Source organism: Aptenodytes patagonicus, chromosome 19, assembly GCF_965638725.1.
Source record: "Aptenodytes patagonicus chromosome 19, bAptPat1.pri.cur, whole genome shotgun sequence".
Classification (NCBI taxonomy): domain Eukaryota; kingdom Metazoa; phylum Chordata; class Aves; order Sphenisciformes; family Spheniscidae; genus Aptenodytes; species Aptenodytes patagonicus.
Window position 1 is genome coordinate 7909534 of NC_134967.1, and position 24019 is coordinate 7933552.

A 24019-nucleotide genomic window follows, 5' to 3' on the forward strand; every position below is an offset into this window, starting at 1 on the left:
TTTAGACTTGCTTAAGACTTACTATCTTAGCATCTAAACATTGACCCCCAATTGAAGGGATCTACAAAGCATATACAGGGCAGAAATCCTAAATCCATTAAATCAAATTTTTCCCTATTGGCCCTAATAAAACAGAATGGAATCACAGTTTTTAAACCTCTTGAAGTAAGGGATCTGATTTTCATAGCAGTCTGTAAGCTCTACAACTATGCTAGTTTTACAGGTAATGATCTACTGTATTGTGTAAAAGGGGGATCTGTTTGCCTTCTTATTCTGTCTTATAGCATGCAAAAGATTTAAAGACTACCAACGACCCTATTCTTCAAAAAAAAAAAAAAAGCAAACTAAAGGGATTGTTGCAAGCTCAATTCATTTATGCTCCTCAGGTCAGGGCCCCGAGTTCACCCAATAGGCCCCCAATTCCTCTGACAAGACCCACCCGAGGCCTCTCCACACACCCCTGCCCATCGTGTTAAAAGAGAAGACAACTGAAATTATTTAAACAATACAGAAAGACTAGGTTGAATGTTGAATAACCAGTAACACAAACGTAAACGCCCTAATTTTACTCAGGGATACCTATTTTAAAATTTCAGTATAAACAACATTTATGTGAAGATAAAGATATTACTTTGCTTACTATTTATATTTGCTTTACATTGTAATGGGAAACCCAGGCTCTTAAATATCTAAAGGTCATTGTAAGTGTTACAGACTACACAGAAACAGCCAGCAGCTAAAGCGTTAGCGACTACGCTACCTTTGGATAAAACAAGAACGCTAGCGTAGAAAATAAAGCAAACCCGTAAGAGGAAAAGCGTCTGTATTTACGTCAGCCTAAACGCGGGAGCGCGGGCTTAGCGTCTCTTCGTCTTAACGAGAGACCGGACTTGGCGGTCGTAGGAGACTCGTCCTCGCCCCTCCAGGCGAGGGGCCAGGCTGAGGCGGCACCGCGCGGGAGGCCAGCGCGGCGGGGTCTGCCCCGGGGAAGGCTCACTACCACAGGCACGCCGAGGCGGGGTGGGAAGGGGGGGTGGTAGCGGCCCGGACCCGGGCCTAGGCTCGCCGGGCCGGGCCGGGCCCCGCCCGCCACAACTCTCGCCCTCACCGCCCGCCGCCGTCCCGCCGTCTGTCCCGCGCAGGCCCCGGGCGTCGGCCCACGGCAACAGCCTCCTCGCGTTCATTGGCTGCGCGGGAGTGAGGGGCGGGGCGCGGCGCGGCGGGGCGGGGCGTCTCCTGAGGGCGGCAGAGCGGGCCCGCGCCTGCGCGGCCGCCACCGGGCACGGAACCCGCAGCGGTGTCGCCGCGCAGGGCATCCCCGCCCTCGGTCGCTGCTGGCTGCGTCCCGCCCACAGCGCGGCCTTGAGGGCACGCTTCTTCCGCCGGTAGCGCGGAGGCTGCCTGCAGCCGGGACCACAACGGCAACCGCCCCTCCCGCCCGCCCTGCTTCCCCAGACCGCCCGCGCCGCCACCCACCTCCCTCCGCACCGGTCGGCGCGGCGGCAACGCCCACTTCCCCCCGGGGGCCAATGGCGGGGCAGCACCGAGTCTTCGTCCCGCCCCCTCTTGCCCCGGCACCGGAAGTGGCCTTCTCCCCGCCAGCGACGCCATATTGGGTTTTGTGGGAGTGGGGGGAGGGGGAGCGGAAGGAAGAACCCGGCCCGGGCGTCTGTGAGTAGCCGGTGCCCCGCGTCGGCGCCCGGGGGCCCGGCCGCAGCCCAGGGCGGGAGGGGTGGGAGCTTGCGCCTCCGGGCCGGCGGGCGTGGAGGCGGTGCGGTGGCGGTGACGGCCCCCGGGCGGGAGGGCGCCTGGAGCGAGGGGCCCCTCCGAGAACGCGGGGGCTGCTTCGGGCTCGGCCGCCGCTGCCGCATCCGCGGCCTAGGCGCTGCTGCGGGCCGCGCCGCCGGTCGCTGCCTCTCGGCTGCGGGGGCCGCCGGGCCGCCGCTGGGCGCGCTGGGCCGGCTTCCCGGGGCCTGCCGGAGGGCTCGTTTTCCCTCTCGCCAAGCCGCTGTCTGTCCTAGTGCTGTTCCCGGGCCCTCCGCGCCTCAGCGGGCCCTGCTCCTGCCTCGAGGGCCTCTCCTTCTGGCATCTGTGCCAAAGCAGTGCCAACCTTCGTGCGCTTTGCCTTTTTCCACAGTGCCTTGTATTGCATTTGTCCCGCAGCGTTTGGTCTGAAATCGGGCGCGGGGTACGTGAAGTCCACGGTTCCGGGTAGGGGCAAGGAGCGCGGGTGCCGTGCAGCTCCTGCCGTCGAGACGGTAGCGAGCTGCTGGCGGACCGGCCTGCCGTTGTAATGGACGAAATTAAACGATGTCGTTTTTAGGATAAAAAACCAGTTTGCACAACCAATGGGTTATTTTCCTGTGATTCTCCATTCACCCTGTTATTAGTAAATCACTTTAGTGCGTTGCTCCTCAAAGATGTTTTCTCTATGAGATAAGGAAACTTGCATGAGCAGGAATGTGTTTTTGCTGGTTACATTCTTCATTTGTATTTTAAATTTAAGAAAAATCTATGTTACGATCAGAGAGTTGTCTGAAAATTCTGTAGCTCTCTGTGTGTGACAACGTGAGGTGTAAGTTAAATGTCTTTACTGCCCCAGGTCCTGTCATTTTTAAGAACTCAGCGATGCAGTGGTACTTGTAATGATATTACCATAACAATTGTGGTAAAAAGCATAGTTGTTGAAGGTCATGCATTCGCCTGCTGGGTATTTTTCAGCAGAGAAAAACGTTTTAGTATGGTTTAGTTTTAGTAGCAGTCTGTATTCTCCTAGCAGCAAACTATTTAATTGTTTGTTATATTAATCTTTGCATATCTTTCTGATTATTGGCTTTACTGAAATGGCTGAAAGGTTATCGTAACTCATTATGCTGAATGGTAAAGTCTTATGTTACATTATGAAAGGGAGATTCCTGCGGTTTAGATTGAATTATTCCCTTAAAACAGTGAGATCTGGCTTGTGTTCTTAACTGTAAACTGCCTTCAAAGCAATGCCAAAGATCACTTTTCTTGATAATCGTCTAATTGCAGATGTTCTTTCAGTAAAGTTTTAATGTGATAAGAAGCGTTAACTTAAATTTTAAACTACGTCATGTGATAGACTTCAGTCTATGCTACTTAAACTGAGCCAGCGAGAGGTTTCTTTTCAGTAAAACAGGCAGTATTAGCTAGTTGTATTTCTTGGTCTGCTATAGAAGAACTGTCTGTATGATAAACAATCATACATAATCACATATAATGTAATTTTTTACACCAAGCAAAATGCCTACTCCATTGTAAAGCCATCAGTAGCCTTACATATGTGATTCTTCACTTGATCTGCGTAGGTTACCATATACAAGATTGTAATGTTAGGTCTACTTATAGCCCATATTTGCTACGGATGTGTCTGTAAAATTAATTTGAGAACAGGAGAGTTTTTATGTTCGTGATCTTTGGAGAATTGCTATCTGATCAATAGATTGAATATCTTTTTGTTATGGCTTCATACTTCAGGACGTTAAAAAAAAAAACAAAATAAAGCACAAAATTATGCTCAGCTAGTAATGCTGAGTAACTTCTTTCTTCTGCAGTGCAGTGAATGGGGAGAATAATAATTACCTCCTTTTGCCTGTAATGAAAAAGTCTATAGTATATGAGTTTCTGTTTGATTTTTTTTCTTTTTAGCTATAGCTTGAATTAAAGTGGGCTGCAGCTCCTGAAGCCTCATAATGAATCCCCTTATCTTTTAAACTGTCAACAGGACTACTTTCTTCTACTTACTAATTATTCCATAGGATGTAGTTTTCAGATGTTTACAGAAAAAATATACAACTTTAAGGTTCTGTGCCTCCCCAGATTGTCCTTGGTCTCAAATTATTGTTTGCAGCAGTCACTGTATTGCAGCATCTAAGATAATTTAACTTTTTCTGATTCAGTCATGTTTCATGTATCTTTATTATCATCTGAGGCTCTTGAGATATTAGTATAGGGCTGAAAGTACTCCCGCTATCCCGGAGTTATGTAGTCCCACCCACAAATGAGGGCTCCAGGAAGTAATGTCAGGGATTGCTTTTGGTGATGTGGCAAAAATGTTTCTGTTTAGAATCCATTTTATTTTGTTTGTTTTATATCTTGAAGTGAACTGTAAAACTCAGTTGAGCTTAACTGAAAAGAAAAGTAAAGTTCTTAAATTGGTAGCAGAAGCATGTGCTAAAAAATAATTCCCTTGGTTAATTTTTTGCCTGAGTTCAGAATCCTGGCCCATTTACTATACAATTTTGTTCATGCATAAAACTCTTCTGTGACTGCTAAGCTCTTCCTGTTCAAGAGACAGATAAAGTCATTGAATAATTCCAGCAGTGGGCAGTGTTTTGGTTTAGGTACTTACGGTAGAGGTTTTTTTGTCTGTAACCACTCGTGTACAGTGTCCTGAACTTAAACTTCTTCGCTCTCTAGTTACTCAGTACTTAAAAATCCTAAGCAGCTTTTAAAAAAATACTTATTTTGGTTTTGTTCTTTGCCTTTAGAAACTGAGGTGACAGGAGGGTGGTGCTGCAGTTCATATCTCAATGCTTAGATGTTATAACTCAGCTCCCGCCTTATCAAGGTGAAGATATCTAACAAGGCTCATTCCTGCATTTCTGTATGGACTTGTTTTTTCGCTCCCTAAAATGGCTTGGATCCCGTCTTGCCTTTGTAAAATACCCCGTTCTTTGCTTTCTTGACAATTTCTTGTGGAAATTAATTTCTTTTGGAATAAATGTCCTCTCTTTAAGAATACTTCATTAAAAATAATTTGTTTCAAACAGGGCAATCCAAAAGAGTATCATATGTAAATGCTGGATCAGATAATGTATGTAAAGCTTCACTGAGCTTAGATTTTTGTTTTAAATGTTACCTATGTGTCATGTTTTGTTTCCACAGCAACCATGTCAGAAGGGGACAGTATTGGTGAGTCTGTTCATGGAAAGCCTTCTGTGGTCTATAGATTTTTCTCAAGACTTGGACAGGTTGGTTTTCTGTAGGGTTTTTCCAGCTCCATTAGAAGCAGATCTCAGTGCAGCTTCTTCAACTCATTACTTTTTGGATGGGTTGTTGAACTACTAAAGTCTGTACAAAAGATTTCCTTCAAAGCCTTTTAAAAATAGATAACAAATATTATAACACATAGCTTAGTGGACTATTTGATGTACGTATATGTGACATTGCACAGTGAATATATATGATGTCAAAAATGAGGAGTGACTTCAGACTTCATGTCAGATTCATCTTAAGGAAAGTAAACTTGCATAAAATATTGAAAATTTAAATTGCTTTACGATGCCCCAAGCATTAGGAAATTTTTTTTTTTGCCTTTGTAAAAATACAGAACTCTTCAAATGCTTGTAAGTACGTTTATGGTTAATTAAGTTTATTTGTAATAAAGAATACAAATGTTTCGTGTTACTCTCCTTCCCAAAATACTCTTAACAAATGCTTACTATTTCTAATTCTACCCTGTAATAAACATTATTCATTGTGCATCATGTATTTCACAGATGTACACTTTGTATTTCTTCCTAGATCTACCAATCCTGGTTAGACAAATCTACTCCTTATACTGCAGTGCGATGGATTGTAACTTTGGGTCTGAGTTTTATCTACATGATTAGAGTTTATCTACTGCAGGTAAGAAAACTGGGTTTACTGCTAAAGTAGTTTTAAATATCATTACTGTTCTATTTTTTGTGTTTAGAGAGTTTTTGAAGTATGGTATTACTTTGGAATTACATATGGTATCATTTAGCACACAGTAGAAGGTAAATTAGTCTGAAGAAAGAACACATCTTGTTGGTGTTAAACTTACTGCTTCAGAACGGAGAACGTGCAAATGCTTGAGAATATTAATCTGATGGCAACAGAAAGTGCAAATACTCCATTAGTTCTGATGAAATTACATAATAAGCCTCTGAAAACTCTGTTGCAATTAAGCTTTTACTTTTATTTAAGCTGTGTAAAAGCATGTTGAGGAGCCAGTGGTTACCTTCTGTCATGCAAACCATAAAGAAGTGCTCTTTCAGCATTTTTATCACTGCAGGCCAGCGGCAGACCATTTCTCCTCTAATCAGATGCCTCTAATTCATGCTAATCTGCAGTTCAATTAAGAACTTCATAATTGTTATTCCCAAAAACTGAAGATTACAGATTGACTGTGAAAGCTGTGCAGGTAGTAGTAATACGAAGATTTAAGAGACTGAAGCCCGGAAAGATGATTAAAAAAGTGATGGTTTTATGCTGTTTACTTCTTTTATGCTGCTTTTTATGATGTCTACATCTTGAACATAGAGACCGGATGCCTGAGAAAAGCTTTCATATTAAATCCGTCAATACCTGAGGGATTTGCACTACTCTCATGTTCTAAGGCTTGTTTTGATTAATATATTAGGTTTACAGTAGTATACCTTAGAAAACTTGTAGCTTAAAAAGGCTAATAGATTTTTTTTTTTTTTACCTTGTTTATTTGTATTGCAGTAAGTTTAGTCAGTGTTTAGGTAGCTTTAAATGAAAACTGTTACCTATGTTATCTGTCAGTACACAAACAAAAGAAATAGATCCATAAAGGTGATTTCATCTTTTCATAGAGTCAGAATGTTTATTTTATACAGTAAGACTTTTTAAAATATTTTTTTAGTAAGTCCAGAAAACTTTTCATGTTAATGTGAGGATGTAGAAAAGCACGTCTCAAGGAAGCAAAAAACCAGGTTGTTTAATCTTGTTGAAGAATCAGTATCTGAAAATGGTTTTCAGGAAGACTTTAATCTTAGCTCTTCTTTCCTCCCTGCTTCAGGGTTGGTACATTGTGACATATGCCTTGGGAATCTACCATCTAAATCTCTTCATAGCTTTCTTGTCGCCAAAGGTAGACCCCTCTTTAATGGAAGATTCAGGTATGATGAATAGTTCATTTTGCGATAATTTTGAACTTAGTCAAACTTCCAGCTCTTTTTGTCTGATACAATAGTGTAAAGATGTGCAATTTTAGCATGACATTGTATTTTTAGACTTGCAAAAAATCTATACAACTTAACATCAGGAGTTGCTATAAAATTTGTATTTTTTTTTTTCCCCCAAGACTTGAACATATTCCATATTGTATTAGTTTTCTATGTTTTGAAAGAAGTTTTATGTGACTTAAGTTCTCCCCATAACAGAAATGAGTGCCAGGTCACTTGAGTTATTATCTATTTTCTTTTGGGAAATCGATGTTAAGTTACATTAAAACAGCCACTGTAACTGGAATCTATGTGTAACTGAAAGTTTTTCTTAAAGATAAAAATTAAAAATCTGGAGTCTGAATAGTGTGGAAAATTAGTGTGAGGGGGTTTGTGGTTTTTTTTTTTTTTTGGTTTTTTTTCTGTTTTTTTCAGATGATGGTCCTTCCTTACCTACAAGGCAAAATGAAGAATTTCGGCCTTTCATTAGAAGGCTCCCAGAGTTTAAATTCTGGTGAGTGGATCCATCTGGCCATGCTCTGTTTTTGAAAAATATAAATATCTGCATCAAATTAGTGGTAGCTGGGGTTGAAGGGTTAATTGTTAATATTATTTTTAAGGCACTCTGCCACTAAAGGAATCCTGGTTGCTATGGCATGTACATTCTTCGAGGCTTTCAACGTTCCTGTTTTTTGGCCAATCCTTGTGATGTACTTCATTATGCTATTTTGTATCACTATGAAGAGGCAAATCAAGGTAACTTGCCAAGAATAGATAGTAGCATTTGCGATGTCAGAATTTACAGTATTGTTCCAAACTGTCCATCCAGTTGAGCACTTCAGAGGTATTAAATGTATTGCACACACTTCTTTACTAGAGGAACTTGAACAACTAACATTTGAACAGTAGTTGCAACTTTGAGCAAATATTGACAATGTGAAACAAAAATACTTTGTAAAAGAAGTCTTCATATGCTACATTACAAAATTTTATGCTTGCTTTCAAAAGGCTTTGATCTTAGAATTCAATATCTGTTTTTTATACAGGATGAGTCTTATAATTTCTTATCCACTTCCTTTCTTCAGTTAACTATTGCTATTTTTAATGAAGAGGTCTTGTAGGATCTCTGATGGGTGAAAAGGGAAGTTCTGACAAGTTGATGCAAGAAAGTAGATGGAGAGAAGGGGAATAAGAACATAGGCAAGTCATTCAGACCATTTTTTAACAAATTACTTTTAGTTTGTTGGCATTTTAAAAGGAAAACCAATTTTTTTCCCAGACATGCAGGATTTTAGATAGGTACTGTTATTCAAAGTTGTAAATTAAAGATTAAAGGGTAGTAAAGAATTAATACTTCTATGCTCTCTCCAGTTTCCTGTGATCCCCCAATCGGTAATCTTCACTGTGCTGTATAAGTTGTTGGGTATACCCAAATTTGAGATGTGTAAGATTGGGCTCATACCCCTATTTCGATGTAAACTGGTGTATGATTAGCTATTTCATTACTTTTACAATACTGAAGAACTGTCTTTCTAGAGGACTTTGTCGTTTACAATGTGTATTATAAAACATTTTTGTAAATATTAGGTAAGTTTCTTGCCTCAAAAATTGATCTTTTCTCTTTACAGCACATGATAAAGTACAGATATATACCCTTCACACATGGCAAGAGGAAATACAAAGGGAAAGAAGATGTGGGAAAGACCTTTGCTAGCTAGAAGATGCAATCAACCTGTTGATCAATTCTACTTCTAACTAAAGGAACGATTTTGAGCCATTGTAACAATGCCTTTTTTCTTCATAAAAAATGATTAACAGAGTGGTGACAAAGCAGTTGAATTTTCATTTTAAGAGGATCTTGCTATTTTTATCTGAAATACAGTTTCTTGAAGGAACTGGCATTCTAACCAAATTGCATTGAGTTTATTATCTTTTGTAAGAAGTTGGAGAAACTTTGGATAATCCCATGGATTTGGGATAATGTATTTCTTTCAAGGTCCACTGCACTGGAGAGATTAATGGCTTAGAGTTGGATATTTTTACATAGTTCTCCTGCTCTATATCACCCTGAAGTGCTGTGCACATATGTGGAGGAAAAATATAAGATGGCACACATGATGCTGTTTTCTGCCTCGTGGCCGTGTGCTATTTTCATAGAAAAACACAGTAGACCTAAATAGATGCAGAACTTAAGCCAGTTTCCTAAATGCATGGTATTACTGAGTTATAACCAAACAAATATAGATAGGAATAAGAAATCTACTAAATTATGGGTTTTACAGTAGGGAAAAAATACTCATATAGCTTCTAAAGTAACTCATTTGTGTTGGGTTTTAATGCCAGTTTCACCATTACATCTAGCAGATGCTAAAATCGGGCTCTTTCATGATGACTCAAAACTTTGTTCAAACTCTATCACAATTTCCTTTGAGGACCTGGAATTATAAATATATATATTTTAATTGTTATTAGTTGGAGTTTCTTTCATACTTAAGGGTTTTTTGATTAATTTAAGCTGACTTTATGCAGCCCCTTCAGAATATACCCAAACTGGCCAAAGCAGACAAACGGTGTGGCTTTTAACACAGCTTTTCATTTTCTATGGGGAAAAAAAAAGGAGATAAATGACCTGCATGTAAACTTTTTCATGTGATACAACTGCAGTTTTATTAAGTGACTTTTTAATTCCAAAATTTATTAAAAGACAGTGTCCCCCTTTACTTGTTCTCTATCTTTATATACATATATTGATCTAATAGTATTTATGGCTCCTTTTCAATAGTGGTTACCCTCAATTTATCTTCATGCAATGCCTTTTTCAACTCTTCAGGGAGCATTCACTTGCAGAAAGTAGGAAAAGATTAGCTCTTTGAAGATTCTGAATGGACAATAGTGGCAACTTCAACAGACACCTAATTGGAAAATGTATGTATTTCATCTGATTTTGTCAAATGAAGTCATTATGGAGCTCTGGAATCCAGCCTTCAGTAATCCTGGGAAAATGACAGGTAGTTTTAGTTCACATTGACCTGTTGTGTTTTGTTTGTTTGTGTGTGTTTGTTTTATTAGCAGTGTGGAAACTAGTAATGTCAAAATTTAAAATTATGGAAACAGTATCCAAAAAGGGCCTTATAAAAGTACCAGTTATGGATGCTTGCAGTTAGTTGCCTAAAAGTCTGAAAGCCCTGACTTGGAGAAGCTGTCTTCAGGTTTGCTGGAGTTTCTGAATAATATGGGGAAATCGGGGAGAAAAATATGTTTATTATGTTTATTAATGTTAAAATTAGCAACTGGGATGACTCCTACTAAACAACAGAGTGTTAACGACATCCATTGCAAATTAGACATTTTTACCTCCACTTAATTTCAAACTTTAGTGGCAGCTTTAGATTAATGCCTTCTCATTCTTAGGTAGGCATAGATGTTCTGCATTCAGTGCGATTAACTGTTTTCAAATATGGGTTGTAGATGATGTTGGGGCAATGGTATAGTTCCCTAGCTGACTCAGCATGCAACGGCCAGACAAGTTTGATGGCATTTTGTTAAGCATTGCTCTATTTTTATCACTTACAAGTGCTAAAAATAAATTACCCTTCCAGAATGCATGAAAAACTTGGCTTGACAACTTCACAGGTACTTCCCAGTCATTGATTGCTTCCTATTTGTTTTTATGTGCAACTACATGTTTTTCCTTACTATTTTCTTAATAAGGAGATCAGGCAGTGATTTCCTTAGGTAGTCGTGTTTTGATTCATGATACGGACCATCTTTCTTCCACAGTTGCCTTAACAGTTTTAAATAGGTGAGGGATGCCTGAAAGTTTTCTGGTGTAAGAAAGGGATGGTTTTGCAGCTCTGGAAATCACTTTTGTACAGTACTGATGAAGTGTTCGCAGTTAAGAGCAACTATTTTTAATTCCATTTATAGATATAATGAGAAGTTAAACTAATTTTATTGGAGTTTTTATGATAACACTTGGAGATTTAATTGTTAATTAGCTAACCAGGATCTCTGCAGTACAAATAACCATCTTAAAAGAAGTGCTCTTACTGTAGCATGCCTCCCCCTGCCACTCCCAAGTCCATATTCAGTGCCATTTGTGAAAGATTTATTGAAACTGTAACTCATGATCCACAGAGTGGATCATCTGGCTTTTTTTCCCCATCTGTATTTAAAGAATACAAATAAATTCATCTTGTACATTTTCTATCATGCAAGAATGACAAGATCTGTTAACAACTAACAATCTTTTTCCCTGCTGCTCCGAATACTTGTATAATGGAACTAATAATAACTTGAGGGAATAAACCTTGACGAGGTGATGCTGCTGAATCCCGCCTCCTTTATACTCTAAAATATTGGCTTAGCTGAAATAGCCCCAATTGCCCTAAAGAGGGGAGAGGGTCTCACGGCTGAAGTCAGCTTCTTCGCTATCTGTGTTAGACTGTAGAAAACACCACGCAGACAAAACTTTAGCTGTGTTAGAAAACTAACATTTTATAGTTGAGCTTAGTTTCTATTAGTATACGTACTAGAGCTTTTTTGAAACAACACTTGTTACATTGCTATAGTCTGTCTAGAATACTTGATGAAAAGTCTTGATATCTAATAGTGATAGAAAAGCTTTGAGTTTGGAAGCTGGATGTTAATTGATCAGGGTGCAGAGTAGCCTGCATTACTGTGGGTTTGCATTTGTTGCTTCTGTTGACCTAAGGGAAATTCACAGTTTGCCAAATCAAGGAAACCTGCTTTATTGCTAACCTTGTTACGAAAATGGAGTGGTACATGACATACACTTATCATCAGAACTTGAACTGCAGTTAAAGTAAGGATTTGTGTACAGCTTTTGTCCTTTTCCCCTGAAGTCTACAGCACGGACTCATTATGTTATAGGAGAAAGGGAGTCTTAGAAATTGTAGAATTTTACTAATACCTTAAGCATGCTATGAAAGGTTGGAAGACTCATTATCCACACTTACATTTAGAGAATGAGAATCAGATTTAACTTTTTCATTGCCCAACATGAAGAAAACTATTACATTTGTGTTAAGCACTTTTTAGAGAGACATATTTTTAATATGGTCAAGAACCATGTTAGAAGAAACAGAAGGGTAGAGGCAGAAATAGATTTGTTCTGTAAAACAGGAATGAAGTGCCTTGCACAGGCAGTTACCGGTTTTATAATAAAGTCTTTCTTGGACTAACTCAAGCTGTATGACAACTTTATAAAGGGTATGAGAGCCGAGGCCCTTGTTGTGAAACAGAAGAGATTTTTCCTTTACAGTTGATAGTGACGTAGGTAGATCAGTTTCTGAGGATGAAACTTCTCTCTGCACAGTGGACATTCTGTCTAGAAAAAGAAGAGAAATTAGATAGATGTACTGAATTGCTGTATTTAAAAGTTTAAAAAAAAATCCAAATGCAATTGTTTAGCTACTTCTAGGAAATAATCAGCATCCGTAATTAAACATTTTTTTCAGTCCAGTTTGTGATGCAAGCTTAACCATGTAAAGCATTCTAAGCTAGCCTAATTTAAAGAGCAACTTGAACTGACATGGGTGCATAAAATATGACCTTAAAACCATGGTCACTGTACACAGCATACAACACCTTCACCTGGAAGTAACTTCTTCGTCTTAGGTGCAAGTGACCTCTCAGAGGTCACTTCCTTTGCACCTTCAAGGAAGAAAGCCTGTCTAGCAAAATCGCTCAAATGGTCGCTGATGTTTTATTCAAATATTCTATTACCCTTGAATATTGCTAAGTAATGCTGCCATATACTAATTTCAGAGGTAATTTGTGGTTTATTTTCCTTCTTCATACTAAAAATAATTTCCTTTATTGTTACGTGCAGCTGAACTAGAATAGCAGACTGCTAGTCTCTTTATTGCCATCTTTACCCAAAATACCTAGTATTGCATTATGCATGCTTTTACTCAAGTGTATTACAGGCCAGTTTCATTGCAGAGTTCATTTGTCTTAGGGTTGCGGGCAGTTTTTCTCAGTTGCTTTGTCCTGAGTTTATCGTAAGCAGTTTCCCAACAAGGGCCATGCTTTTACCTGCTATTTAACAAGCATTTCCTGAAGCAGTAAGCCAAAACAAACTGGATGGATTCTTAACGGTTCTTTTGGTGTTTGTTTGATTTTTTTTTTTTAATCTAGGTGGCAATACTACTTCTTCAGTTAATTTTGCTAACAGGTGGAATCAAAAAAATACAGTTAGAGCCAGTATGAGGAAACTTTTGTTCATGTACACTAGAAGTAGTGTTTAAAGATACTGTGTGTTATAAGATACTCTTAGTTCTCTAAATCAGAGCTCTTAAATTTTTGTATCTTCACTTGGTGAATCCAGTAAGAGAGTCAAAGGATTTATTAGGTCAGCACATTCCAAAAGACTAAAAGTTACTAAAATGGTAACAATTGTTGTCAGCGTTAAGAAAAAATAAGCTTAAGTCTCTGTATCTGAAACAAAAAATCTTATGCCATGGATGTTGAACTGCTCTCCGAGTAGTAAATTAGTCACCGAGCATTTAGGGCAAAGAATAAGGTAAAGATGCAATTATGGTGAATGGATGTTTTCAGATCTGAAATATCACTGTGTAATACAATTTTAATACTGTCTACCTACAGATACATGCACCTGGGATAGCTTTAGAGTGGACAACAGTGCAAAAAAATGGCCCAAAATAAATGTCCTCTAACAGATATAGCTCTATTGTCAGCTAGTACTCACATCGCAAACTAACAACTGAAATTGTCTACACTTAGCCTTCTAAGTGTACTTCTGTTGGATTCAAATTTCTAATCCTTCCACATTAGTTGAAGATACTTCAAGCAGGGAGTCAGCAGGGCAATTTGTAATGCTAACTCATTTGAAGTTCTTCCTTAATTTTCCAGTCAGAGGTGTTACGGGAAGTGAGGACTAATCTTCATTCTAGATTACAAATACAACTTTTTTTAATTGATGCCCAACCACATAAGGGACCAAATAAACTTGAATAAGGCCACACTGCAAAAGGATCATTTACCTAACTTATTCTAATCAAACTTTGAAAATGTGTGTGAAAACTTTAGTTCATGATGCTTCAGCTTCCTACTGGAAACTATAAAAGCCCAAATAAAGTTTTGGGAGGTAGATACAAATGCATTTTGCATCTCCTTGCTAATTATCAGCTTTGAGTGATTTATCCCCCCCCACTTGATTTTAAAGTGGACTAAGTTTTTTGCTTTTTAATTTCAGATTGATAAGGCGGCAGTACTTGGGAGTTAATATTGTTGCATTAAGGATATTCAACAATCTTCCTTATGTTTTTCATCAAATATCATATTCTGAACACTGTGACAGGAAATCTGTGTACGGGAACTGTTCCTCTAATAACTCAGTTCTTCTGATAGCTATCTGGTTAAGAAAATGGTCTCGAACACTTTCTGTTACAGTCTAGCAGGATAGTTTCAGTTTAAGGGGCACTCTTTAGGTACCTGCTTCAGTTACACTCATTCCCAGCCTAGCGAGTTGGTTTTCTGAAGGGAGCCCCCACTAGCTTTCAGTTCTGTGTCACAGTAGTGAACTTGCACATCCAGCTGAAACTTGGTAACGTTTGCTGCCTCCCTTACGTTTCTCTTTCAGAAACAAACAGCTGATAAGCTGAAAAATGCGAACTGGAGGGGCGGGTAGTATGGTTTGTGTTAGGCAAACTGTATTTTTTTTTTTTAAAAGGATTAAATTAATCTAACTACCCCATGAGAAAAGCATCTGTTTTCACAACCTTGGAAAACACATCGAGTAATTCAGTAGATTACCACTCCTTCCCTGCAGCTAGATGGAAGTTTCTACCACAGCTTCCAACAGCATTCAGGCAAGACTGATGAACATTGGCTAGGTCTTTACAAGCAAATCTGAAGTGACTCTTGATGTTCCCTGATTTGTGTCAGGGTGGTGTTAGAAAGGCACTAGCTCATTGCATGTTGCATTCTAGTTTGTGTCTTCAAATGGTGTATCTATCGTAGAACTTAACAGCTTGCATAGGTATAACCTTGGTGCATTTAAATATAGGCCTTTGACTTGCTATACTGATTTTAGTGTCAAGATCAATTTTGGATCCTAAGGAAATTCTCTGAGAAGTTGTATTTGCTTGATTCTGTTACACCACAGCCATACTAGTATCGGCGTAGGAAAATTTAAGTAGATCACACCACTCATTTCTAAAACAGCTGCAGTAATACATCAGAGTTATAGCACGGACATAGCCTCTGTGGCAAAGATTTTATTTGTGAGTAACACTTGATGCCTTTTTTCTGGCAAGCAGTTTTCACTCTTTAGAGAAAATAAATGGACAACGTCTTATTCCACGATGTCTATAAAATCCTTAATGGATGAAAATTCTGTTGTATTTCATTAATCCAGAGCAAAATCCAAGTTTAAAATAACATGCATAAGAGCTAGCTCAGTTTGGTTGTAATTTATTTATTCCTTTTTACTGGAAATCAGGTGAAGAAGGCTTCAGAACATTATAACTTTTGGGGTTTTTTTGAAGTCAGAATTATACCCTAGGTCTGTAGATAAAGGGATTATCTTCATGTCTGACTTCCACGGTAGTCCAATTGCATTTCAATGGCTGGGACAGAAAACTGCTCTCCTTATTTACCTCGTCTATGTAATGCATAGTCATTCTATCCTAATAACACATATATAGGTCCTGGTAAACTCTCATGTGGAGATTTTGGGTACCTTAGTGAGAGAAAGGGTATTATTTCAACACCCAGGCTGACAGGTATTTTAAGTAGAAATTTCATCACGTTTACCCCTTCCAGCCTCCATTTGTCCTGCTTTACTTACCCTGGTGTTACACCACTCCGTGATGCATTCCCAGCAGAACAGGTGGCCACAAGGTGTGGCTGTTGTATGTCTCCGTTCTTCCAAACACAAAGTGCAGTGGGAGTGGCGCCCAGTAGTTTTTTCCTTGGTCGTATTTCTAGTTAACATAGTTACATATTACTTAATTTTATTTAGCCTGCTTGTAAGAAATATTTGGTAACACAATCCTAAAGTAAACCCCATCTTCAAGTATTAACCCATTTTGTGAAGATCTCAAAAACATGAAAGGAAAGCATGAGATCTAAGAGATGCTTAAAACAGTGAGGAATGCATCAAGTGTTACATTACATCAGGTTCTAACTTAAGTCAAAGTGTCACTCCAGTGTTCTCCCTGTTCATGAAAGCTATTACATTTCCCACCATTGCTTCCACCTCTTTACTAGTAAGTAAAAATCATCATACCTCTGATGAGCTAGGTTGCGGTGTAGTTTCCATTCCTGCCTTGCTCTCTGCTTCTGTTTGAAGCTGTACATCTGAACTCCAATTGTTAGAAGAAGATGGAAGAGTGAAATTATTCCAAGAAACTTGTAACTTGATCGAATACTCTGATCTTCTCCTTGTAGTCCTCCAAAATGCAGCTACATAATTCACAGAAATAGAGATGTTTTGTTGCTGCGGTTTTATGAAACTATGCCCCCCCGCCCCCATATCAATAAACTCTTGATTTGGGATTGTCATTTCTGTCCAAAAAATTGCCACGTTTCTAGGACTTATCAACCTGCTGTCTCAGGAGGTCTAATGTGTCCTGGATACATCTCATTCAGTCAGGCTATGCTTAACTGTTGTTTGTGCAAGGATCAGTTGTCTTGAGTTGTCTGTCTGTCCATCAAAACTGCTGCTTTAATCGGTTTGGTTTTATTATGTAGCTCTGAACAAATAGTCAAACACATCTTTTCCACATTGACATTGGGAATCATTGAGGAGTCTTCTGTCTATACACATTTCTGGGCCAGTGGCTGATGTTTTTTGGAAAGATACTTATTGAAAAGACCATGTGAAATTGAGCTCTTCATATAGAAAAATGCTATCTAAACATGTACTGATTTTTGTTCAAAACTGTAAGTATTTCCAATGGATTCATTAAGCCACTTCTCACTTTTCGTGTATTTCTAGGAGACAGACTGGACTAGTGTTCTGAAGTTACAACTTCTGACAGTGCATTCACGTTCATTAGCTGTAACCTTTCGACTGCAGGGACTCATAACCCCTCTACACAGTATGAAAGATTTCCCCCTCACCCAGTCTGCGCTGCCCATATTATAATCAGCTACAGCCAAATTCTATATCCCTTTTACACACATGGCATCCCAAAAGAGCCCAAAATACTGCAGTGGACACCATCTTCAAACAAGAAACACATCCACTTACATACGTGATTCCTGTGATTCTTTTAGACAGGTGATAAAAAGCGCCGCTTATGTAGAATACTGCCAGATGTAGTCGATGAAGCAAAGGTATGCATTGTTTAAGAACATACACAATTTGTAAGACTCTTTTCTTCTGCTGTTCTGTAAGCTCCCCAACTTCTTTCTGTATCCAGTTTCGTATTAAGGTCCGACTGGATAGGCCAAGTGCTGGGCTGCTCTGCGAGGTTCTGGACTCATCAGGTTCTATCTGCAACTCATGTTCCAGATGCAGCAATCCCTTTTCTAAGCAGTAGGGTACTACAGTATGAAGAGAAACGAAGATGGCCCGTCGAAGAAAAGAAGGTACCCTTTTCTTGGTTGAGTCAACTTGAACAATGTTAACATACTCTTCACCCAGAGTCTGATAACCTAAATAATGCGTGTAACAGAAAACATTCAGGGTAAGAAGGCAATTGCAGTAACATTCTCTGTGTGGTTGAGCAGTGGTGACAGGCGGCTCAGGTCAGAACACATCAGGTTTCAGAAATAGTTGCATTTTTTGTTGTTGAATGAGGTGAGCGTTATGTTTACATCAGCATCTGCAGCATCAGCATCTGCAATGGGTTTAGGCTTAAAGCAGAGATACTTTTTCATAGTGCCACGCGTCCCTTTTTAATAAAGAACTTTTGGTTTTAAAAGAACATTTATCTGGGTTGATAAACTGCTGCATTTGAACTCAAACTTCTGGCAATTTAGTGGTTTCATATTTAGTAAAAGGCATTTATAGAAAACCAAACCAAACAAACCAACCCCCCCCGTTACAGACAATCACTGTCAAGCAGTCTCCTTCCAGTTGGCGGTCGCCAATAGCAGCGGCCCAGGACAGACTGCTCGTTTTTCACACTGTTAGGAGAAATGCTAAATACGAGGTTACCAGGCACGTTACCTGACAAAGTGCTAAGGACGAAGTAGGCTACATCAGAAAGCAGTTCCATCTCTCTCCTCCATTCCAGCCACTTCTTGGCACCTAAGGGATCGGGATCGTTGCAGTTACTTGACGTGAAATGCATGCGGATCTAAGCCCTTCTCCCGGAATTTCTCCCAGGCGCTCCAACACTGGATTAACGCCCCCGCGATGGATCGGCCCGCCTCCATCACCCGATCCGAGAGCTGCGAGGTAGCACGGAGCCGGGGCGGGGGGGGGGTCCGCTGCTATCGGCGGAGTTCGGAGCACCGACGATGTCACTGCAGTCCCTCCCGCCCGCCCACCACAACGCCGAGCCCGGCGGCCAGGCCCCGCGGCAGGGCTCGGGGTGGAGAGAACCCCCCCCACGGGAGGCGTTACCCGCGAGCCCGTGCAGCGCGGCGCCGGCCCCGCTCCGCAGCCCGCTCCGGTACAGCTCGTCCTTCTGCCCGCAGCGCACCAGCTGCGCCGGCCCCGCCGCCGCCATCGCGCGCGGAGGGAGACGTAACTCTGCGCGGAGGCGGTGCGGTGCGCAGCTCGCGCGCCGGGAGGCGCAGGGATGTTGCGTCACTGCGGACCTCCCGCGAGGAGGGCGGGCGGCTGAGGAGGCGCCTCGTGAGGGGGCGGGAGCCCTTTTCCTCCGCCTCCTCAGCGCTGCGGCTGCTGCCCTGCGCGGCCGTACCGTTGGCGCCGCTCCGGCAGCCGTTGGCTGCGGTGCCCCCTCGCTCCCTGGGGGCGGCCTATCTGGCGGGCTCCCCTCGGGTGCCGCAGGGTGGGTGCCCAGCAGCCCAGCCAGCGCCTGGGCTCGGCTCGGCGCTGCCGCCGCCGAGCAGCGGCAGCTCCGCAGCCCTGGCTGCTTCCCACGGCGCGCTTTTTAATGCGGCCGCAGAGCGGGCTAGCCCGGGCTCGTCGCCTCCGCCCTGAGGGGCGGCTGCGGGGCGGCGGCCCAGAAACCCGGGCCGCGTCTGGCCGAGGTAAATGGTGCGGGCCAGGCGAAGGCGGGAGCCCGGGCTCCCCGGTAGCCGCTCTTGCGGGCCGCCGGGCGTGGCGGGGCTCCGCTCTGCTGGGTGCACGAGCCGCCGGGAAAGCTTGGGAGTTCTGGCGAGCGGTCCGTCAGCCCTCCCCAGCGCCCTCGCTGGAAGGTGCATCTTTGCGTAGGCTGAGGAGATCCAGCCCTTCGGAGCAGTGCGCTGCTTGCCCCTGAACGTCCTGCCACGGCGTGTCAGCCGGATGGTTTCCTTTTGTGGTTGGTTCAGTGGTAAAAGGTGGGATTTGGAGAGAGAAAGATGGATGAACATAAGAGTTAAGACCTTAGTCTACAGTGTTTCTGATAATTGCTCTTGACATTGTGTCTAGTTGCTAGTTTATTTAGGGAATTGAGCATGGATTCTTGTCTGGTGACTCCTGCTGTCGTAAGGCTTACTGGTCTCCTGATGAAGACAGTCAGAATCCCATTACCTACTATGAGGCTGTTGCAGGTGTGACTAGTGTTTAAAAATTAAATAAATTTTTTTTTGTATGCTCCCTACAAACAATGGCCTTTTTAACAAAGGTAGCAGCATTCTGAAAATGTTTACTACCTATATGCATCTTGAAGTCTGATACATTCTTTTTTGTCAAAACACAGTTTGGGGTTTTTTTAGCAGGATTTAATGTCATGTAGTTACAAACTCAGTTTTGCAACATGCTTAAGTGAAGGGGAAGTTAAATAGTTCTACAACACGATTTATTTGATAAAACTACTTTCACTTGGATTAAAATAGATGCTTTACAGAAAAGTTTACAGACTAATATTGCAGTAACTCACCTGAAAGTAATGTGAAAGAGTTAGAGTTTGTACTTGGGGCTTTTTTTTCTTCTCAGTGCTGAGAAGCAGAAAAAAAGGCTACCTACTGACAAACATAAACACAAGTAAACTGGATATTTGTAGTCCTTTAGTTCTCAGTAGTCTGGTATTAGCAACACAGCTTGTGAGATCAAAGTTCTAATTTAACTTACAGCTAAGTAATGTATTCCTGTCCCTTCCCTCCTTGTTCCAGGTGCAAATCAAATTTTTATTTGCTAGTGTGTGGAAGGGTGTATAATATAAATGAAATTGCAGATTGTTCAATCTGTAGCTATAAAATCAATGTGATTAAGGAAAAACATTAGAACATTTTATTTAGTAAAACAGTAGGGGGAGCACCTGCATAAGAAAATATCCCATGAGAAATGGGATATGGAATGTGAAATTTTCACATCTAGTGGGCACTTCCCACTTAAATCTTGACGTATCATGGTGATCTGATATGTCCCAAGTTAGGAAACTTGAAACTGCTACCCTAAATTATAGCTTTTTTTAAAATATGAAACTAAAACCAATTGACCAATCTTTGGATCATTTTGTTCAGAATTCTAATTCACCTTGTACTCCCGTACATTTTGATTTTTGTTTAAAGTGAGAGCTATGATTTCTATGCTATCTCATGTGTCCAACAGCTCAATTGTTTAGAAAAATACCAAACATGGGAAGACTCTGGTTAAAATTGGTAACTTGGTAACTTTCTCACCACAAAAAATACTGGTTGCTATTTCAACATTGCCCAGGCAGTGCAACAACTGTGGCCCTAACCATAGTTTAATCTTTCTACTGACTGTGATAGGTAATATTTCCTTTGTCTTGTGTCCTATGATTTCCTTCAGCAATCAAGAGGTTAATACCTCTTAAATCAGTTGCACCTGGGAAAATTGGAACAGAAGAAATCTAGTGGGAGTTAATAGCATGTGGTGATATTTTGTTAGAGCTACTAACTTCAGGGTGATAGCTGCTTGTTTGTGAACAACTGTTAGAGAAGTTGATTAGAGTGCTAGGTATGAGAAATATGTTTTACTAAGTATGCAGGGTAAACGTTTATTGAAGTGGGTAAACACGGTTTTCTTGTTTTATAGGTCAAGAAACCAAAGAAGAGCTCAAGAGACTTTTTTTGCAAAGCTGAAATGCTGGCTAATGAGCACTTAATTATTAGATTGGAAACCATTTATAAAGCTGAAGATAAGTTTAGGCTTCTGAAGGTCAGATTTTCATTCCTTAAAAATTTGTTATTTTTGGGGGATTGTGTGGTAAATAATACTCTTTCTTTTTAGTAGAGTTAGTTATTGTTAACAGCACAGTCAAAGTGCGTCTGGAAGCTGTAAGAAGGATGAGGTAATAAACTCTTATGGTCTGGTAGAAGTTTGTGTAACTGATTATGGGGTCTATTTCTACTTCTTGTGGTAGAAAACCCAAACTGACCTTAATAATAGCTGAAAATCTAAATTGTAAGCAGTTTTTAGTGCTGTATGGTAACTGCTTCAGTTTTGTGTGCATTGTCTGTTCTTTGCATCAATATTTTATGGAGTCAACTCATTAATTATTTACTGATGTTTTTGAATTCACACACTAACTGTTCCTTATCGCCTAAGGTTCCACGCTGCCAAGACTCCGTTTCCACAAATGTTAAAACACGTGTTTAACTTCTCTGTATGTGACCATTCTTGACAAATTAAATGGATTTTGTTATACTCTAGAAGTTAAGTTGGTTTGTGATATTTTGAAGGGTGGGGGTTTTGTCAAGTATGGCAATAAACATATGTTCTCTCAAAAGGAGGAGAGTTGTTCAAATCTAGAAAATAATTCAAAATATCTTTTTTGTTTTGAACTGAGGAGATGACATCATGCCAAATAACCTCTCCATTTTGGGTTGAGAACTTTCATGTGTATATACCATTGAGGAGAATTGATCTCTGTTTTAGTTAGCTGCTTGCTTGCAATGATAGTTGCAAGTAAGAGACGGATAGAACTTTCTTTCCACCTCTCATGTGTTGTAACTGATTATTGTAGTAATGAAACACATTCTTCATTTCTTGATTTCCAGCATTGTGAATTGTTTAGGCAGCTGCTGTGTTTCACATGAGAAGTTGCATTGGCATGTGTGGATAACAGTAATGATATTTCTAGACTTCTTTTTTTGTCACTAAAATACATAATAAATCAATGTCACTATCTCTTCTTAGAAGATCAGATAAATTGAGAAACAAAGGTGATATGACATCTAGAAACGAATGCGTTGGAAATACTTTTAATTCAGTGTTCTGTCTCCTGGAACAGGTCCATGCAGCATTGGGTTATATTTTTAAGTGCTCTGGAGTTTTTAAGTGTATATGTCAATATCTTGTTTATAAGAAAAACAAAGTACCTAAATATATTTATTTTTAAACATGACAAGCTCCTGAATGCTCTCAGGAAAAAGGAAATCGTTTGTATCCATGTTACAGCTACTCATATATGCTTTTGGACAGTTAGCTGTTACTGCAGGACAAGCCCTCGCTACTGATAAGAAGTTGCTTTTATGAATAGTTCTATAGTGGACAGACCTCTTTTTTCGGTAGTTCTTTATTAAGGCAATGTTTTGTATTCTATGATTTTGCTCTTTGTAAACAAGTAACAGTTCAGAAGTGTGAATATTCAGGGAAAAATACTAAACAGGTAAATTAAAACAACAAAAAAATTAAAAGCATTAGGTAGGACTGTTAGTTGAGAAGTAACACAGTGAAATAATTTAATATTAAACATTTAGTCCTGCAAACTCTTGGGCAATTTCAGGATACTTGGCTAGTGAAAGAGACATCTGTCTTCCACTTTTGCCTTATTTATTCTTCTCTCACTTTTTTTCCTCTTTGTTCTTCCTGTTAGTGCCTTGGCAGTTGTGCTGCCATATGTCATGTGATGAAATTTCTTCTCCTGAATCTAGACTTTGCAAGGGAATAAAAAACACTGCCTGTTGAGGGCCAGTGTTGTGCTGCAGGTGTCAGTCTAAACTCAAATGTGTGTTCATTCTGCATATTTCAGGTAATTTCTCTTCCTCTACGGAGGTTGCAGGAAACCAGTTGTCTTAGTCCAGCTCCACAAAATAAAAATTTATTAACCAACAGGACTATAAAGTGGTCCTTTGCACAGTGATTTGTGACTGCTGATTACAAGTGAGGTTGAAACTCATTGGTAGTGAATTCAAGTTCTGTACATACGCTAAAGATGATACTGTTCAGTGATCATGTGGAAGTGAGGAGCACTGGCCAATACCTCAAAGTGTGAGGGAGGAAACATGAATTGGCTAATGTCTTGCGATGTATGGAGTATTCAGTGAATTACGCCTTACTTCTCCTTCCTTCCATTTTCTCACTTCCATATGATTCTGCATACTTTCTTTTTGGAGAATAATTATTTTGAAAGAGCAGAGTTGTTCTATGAAAATGGATTTGTAAGTAATCCTTTCTTGATAGTCATACAAATGTGACATGAGATGGCTCCTGTTCCAGTGCTGTGCAGCGTTTTTATGTGTTAGTGTAGCTGGAGCTCACCTCTCCCTTGAAGGAAGTTTTATCAGTCTGTATTTGCAAATGTTGTTTTTTCCTTTGGTTTTATCTTTTCTTTTTTTATGTTTCTACTGTGTAGAAAGTTTAGATCTTCTGAATGTAGCCCTCTGTGTTGTTTTACACTGAGATTTTTCCCTGTTTGCTTCACAGAATTTGCTATGCATAGAATTTGGGCTAATGAACACTGCAACATTTATAGGCAATACTATTTTGTACAATGGGGAACATATAATCCGGCAAATAAGAATATGTATTCATTCCTGTGTGGGGACACACAACCCCCAGGCAAAACCTCCCAGCAAAATTACTGCTGGGAATGGGGAGCAGTAGAGGGAAATTCTACAATTAGAATTATTTACCACCACCACCCAAAAAAAAAAAAAAGGAAGGTATTTCATATGGTCTGGGATTATTCCTTGTAGATCCGGGCCAAACCTGCTTCTCCCATAGATTCCATCCTCTGGCAAAACCAAAATCATGAGTTAAA

General features: G+C 40.3%; 3 protein-coding genes across 12 annotated transcripts in view; 1 reads left to right on the top strand and 2 right to left on the bottom strand.

Moving 5' to 3' along the window:
* The window catches only part of MORN1 (MORN repeat containing 1), a 55581-nt gene extending 54547 nt beyond the window's left edge, over positions 1–1034 (bottom strand). The window contains exon 1 of one of the 2 annotated variants that reach the window (XM_076356260.1): positions 832–1034. The gene's annotated coding sequence lies outside the window, so the exon portion shown is untranslated. The other variant, XM_076356261.1, reaches the window with a different exon arrangement.
* Positions 1035–1615: 581 nt separating this feature from the next.
* On the top strand, positions 1616–9676 carry RER1 (retention in endoplasmic reticulum sorting receptor 1). 7 transcript variants are annotated; one of them, XM_076356171.1, is made up of 8 exons: positions 1616–1671; positions 4512–4591; positions 4909–4994; positions 5548–5652; positions 6812–6911; positions 7392–7470; positions 7577–7712; positions 8585–9676. In XM_076356171.1, exons 3-8 carry the CDS (start codon positions 4914–4916, stop codon positions 8672–8674), a joined length of 591 nt encoding a protein of 196 aa, XP_076212286.1. In that variant the 5' UTR covers positions 1616–1671; positions 4512–4591; positions 4909–4913; the 3' UTR covers positions 8675–9676. The 7 variants fall into 7 exon arrangements, with proteins under 7 accessions (XP_076212286.1, XP_076212289.1, XP_076212291.1 ...); XM_076356172.1 differs by lacking the exon at positions 1616–1671 and adding an exon at positions 1970–2188; XM_076356174.1 differs by lacking the exon at positions 4512–4591.
* A 1213-nt stretch (positions 9677–10889) lies between these two features.
* PEX10 (peroxisomal biogenesis factor 10) lies at positions 10890–18664 on the bottom strand. Of its 3 annotated transcripts, none has more exons than XM_076356169.1 (6): positions 18523–18664; positions 18124–18204; positions 17200–17495; positions 16234–16409; positions 15793–15928; positions 10890–12306 (listed from the first exon to the last, which is right to left on the bottom strand). In XM_076356169.1, the coding sequence occupies exons 1-6, from the start codon at positions 18626–18628 to the stop codon at positions 12235–12237; spliced, it is 867 nt and encodes a 288-aa protein (XP_076212284.1). In that variant the 5' UTR covers positions 18629–18664; the 3' UTR covers positions 10890–12234. The 3 variants fall into 3 exon arrangements, with proteins under 3 accessions (XP_076212284.1, XP_076212283.1, XP_076212282.1); XM_076356168.1 differs by having other exon boundaries at positions 10890–12302; positions 17200–17606; XM_076356167.1 differs by having other exon boundaries at positions 17200–17606.
* Between the last annotated feature and the right edge of the window lie 5355 nt (positions 18665–24019).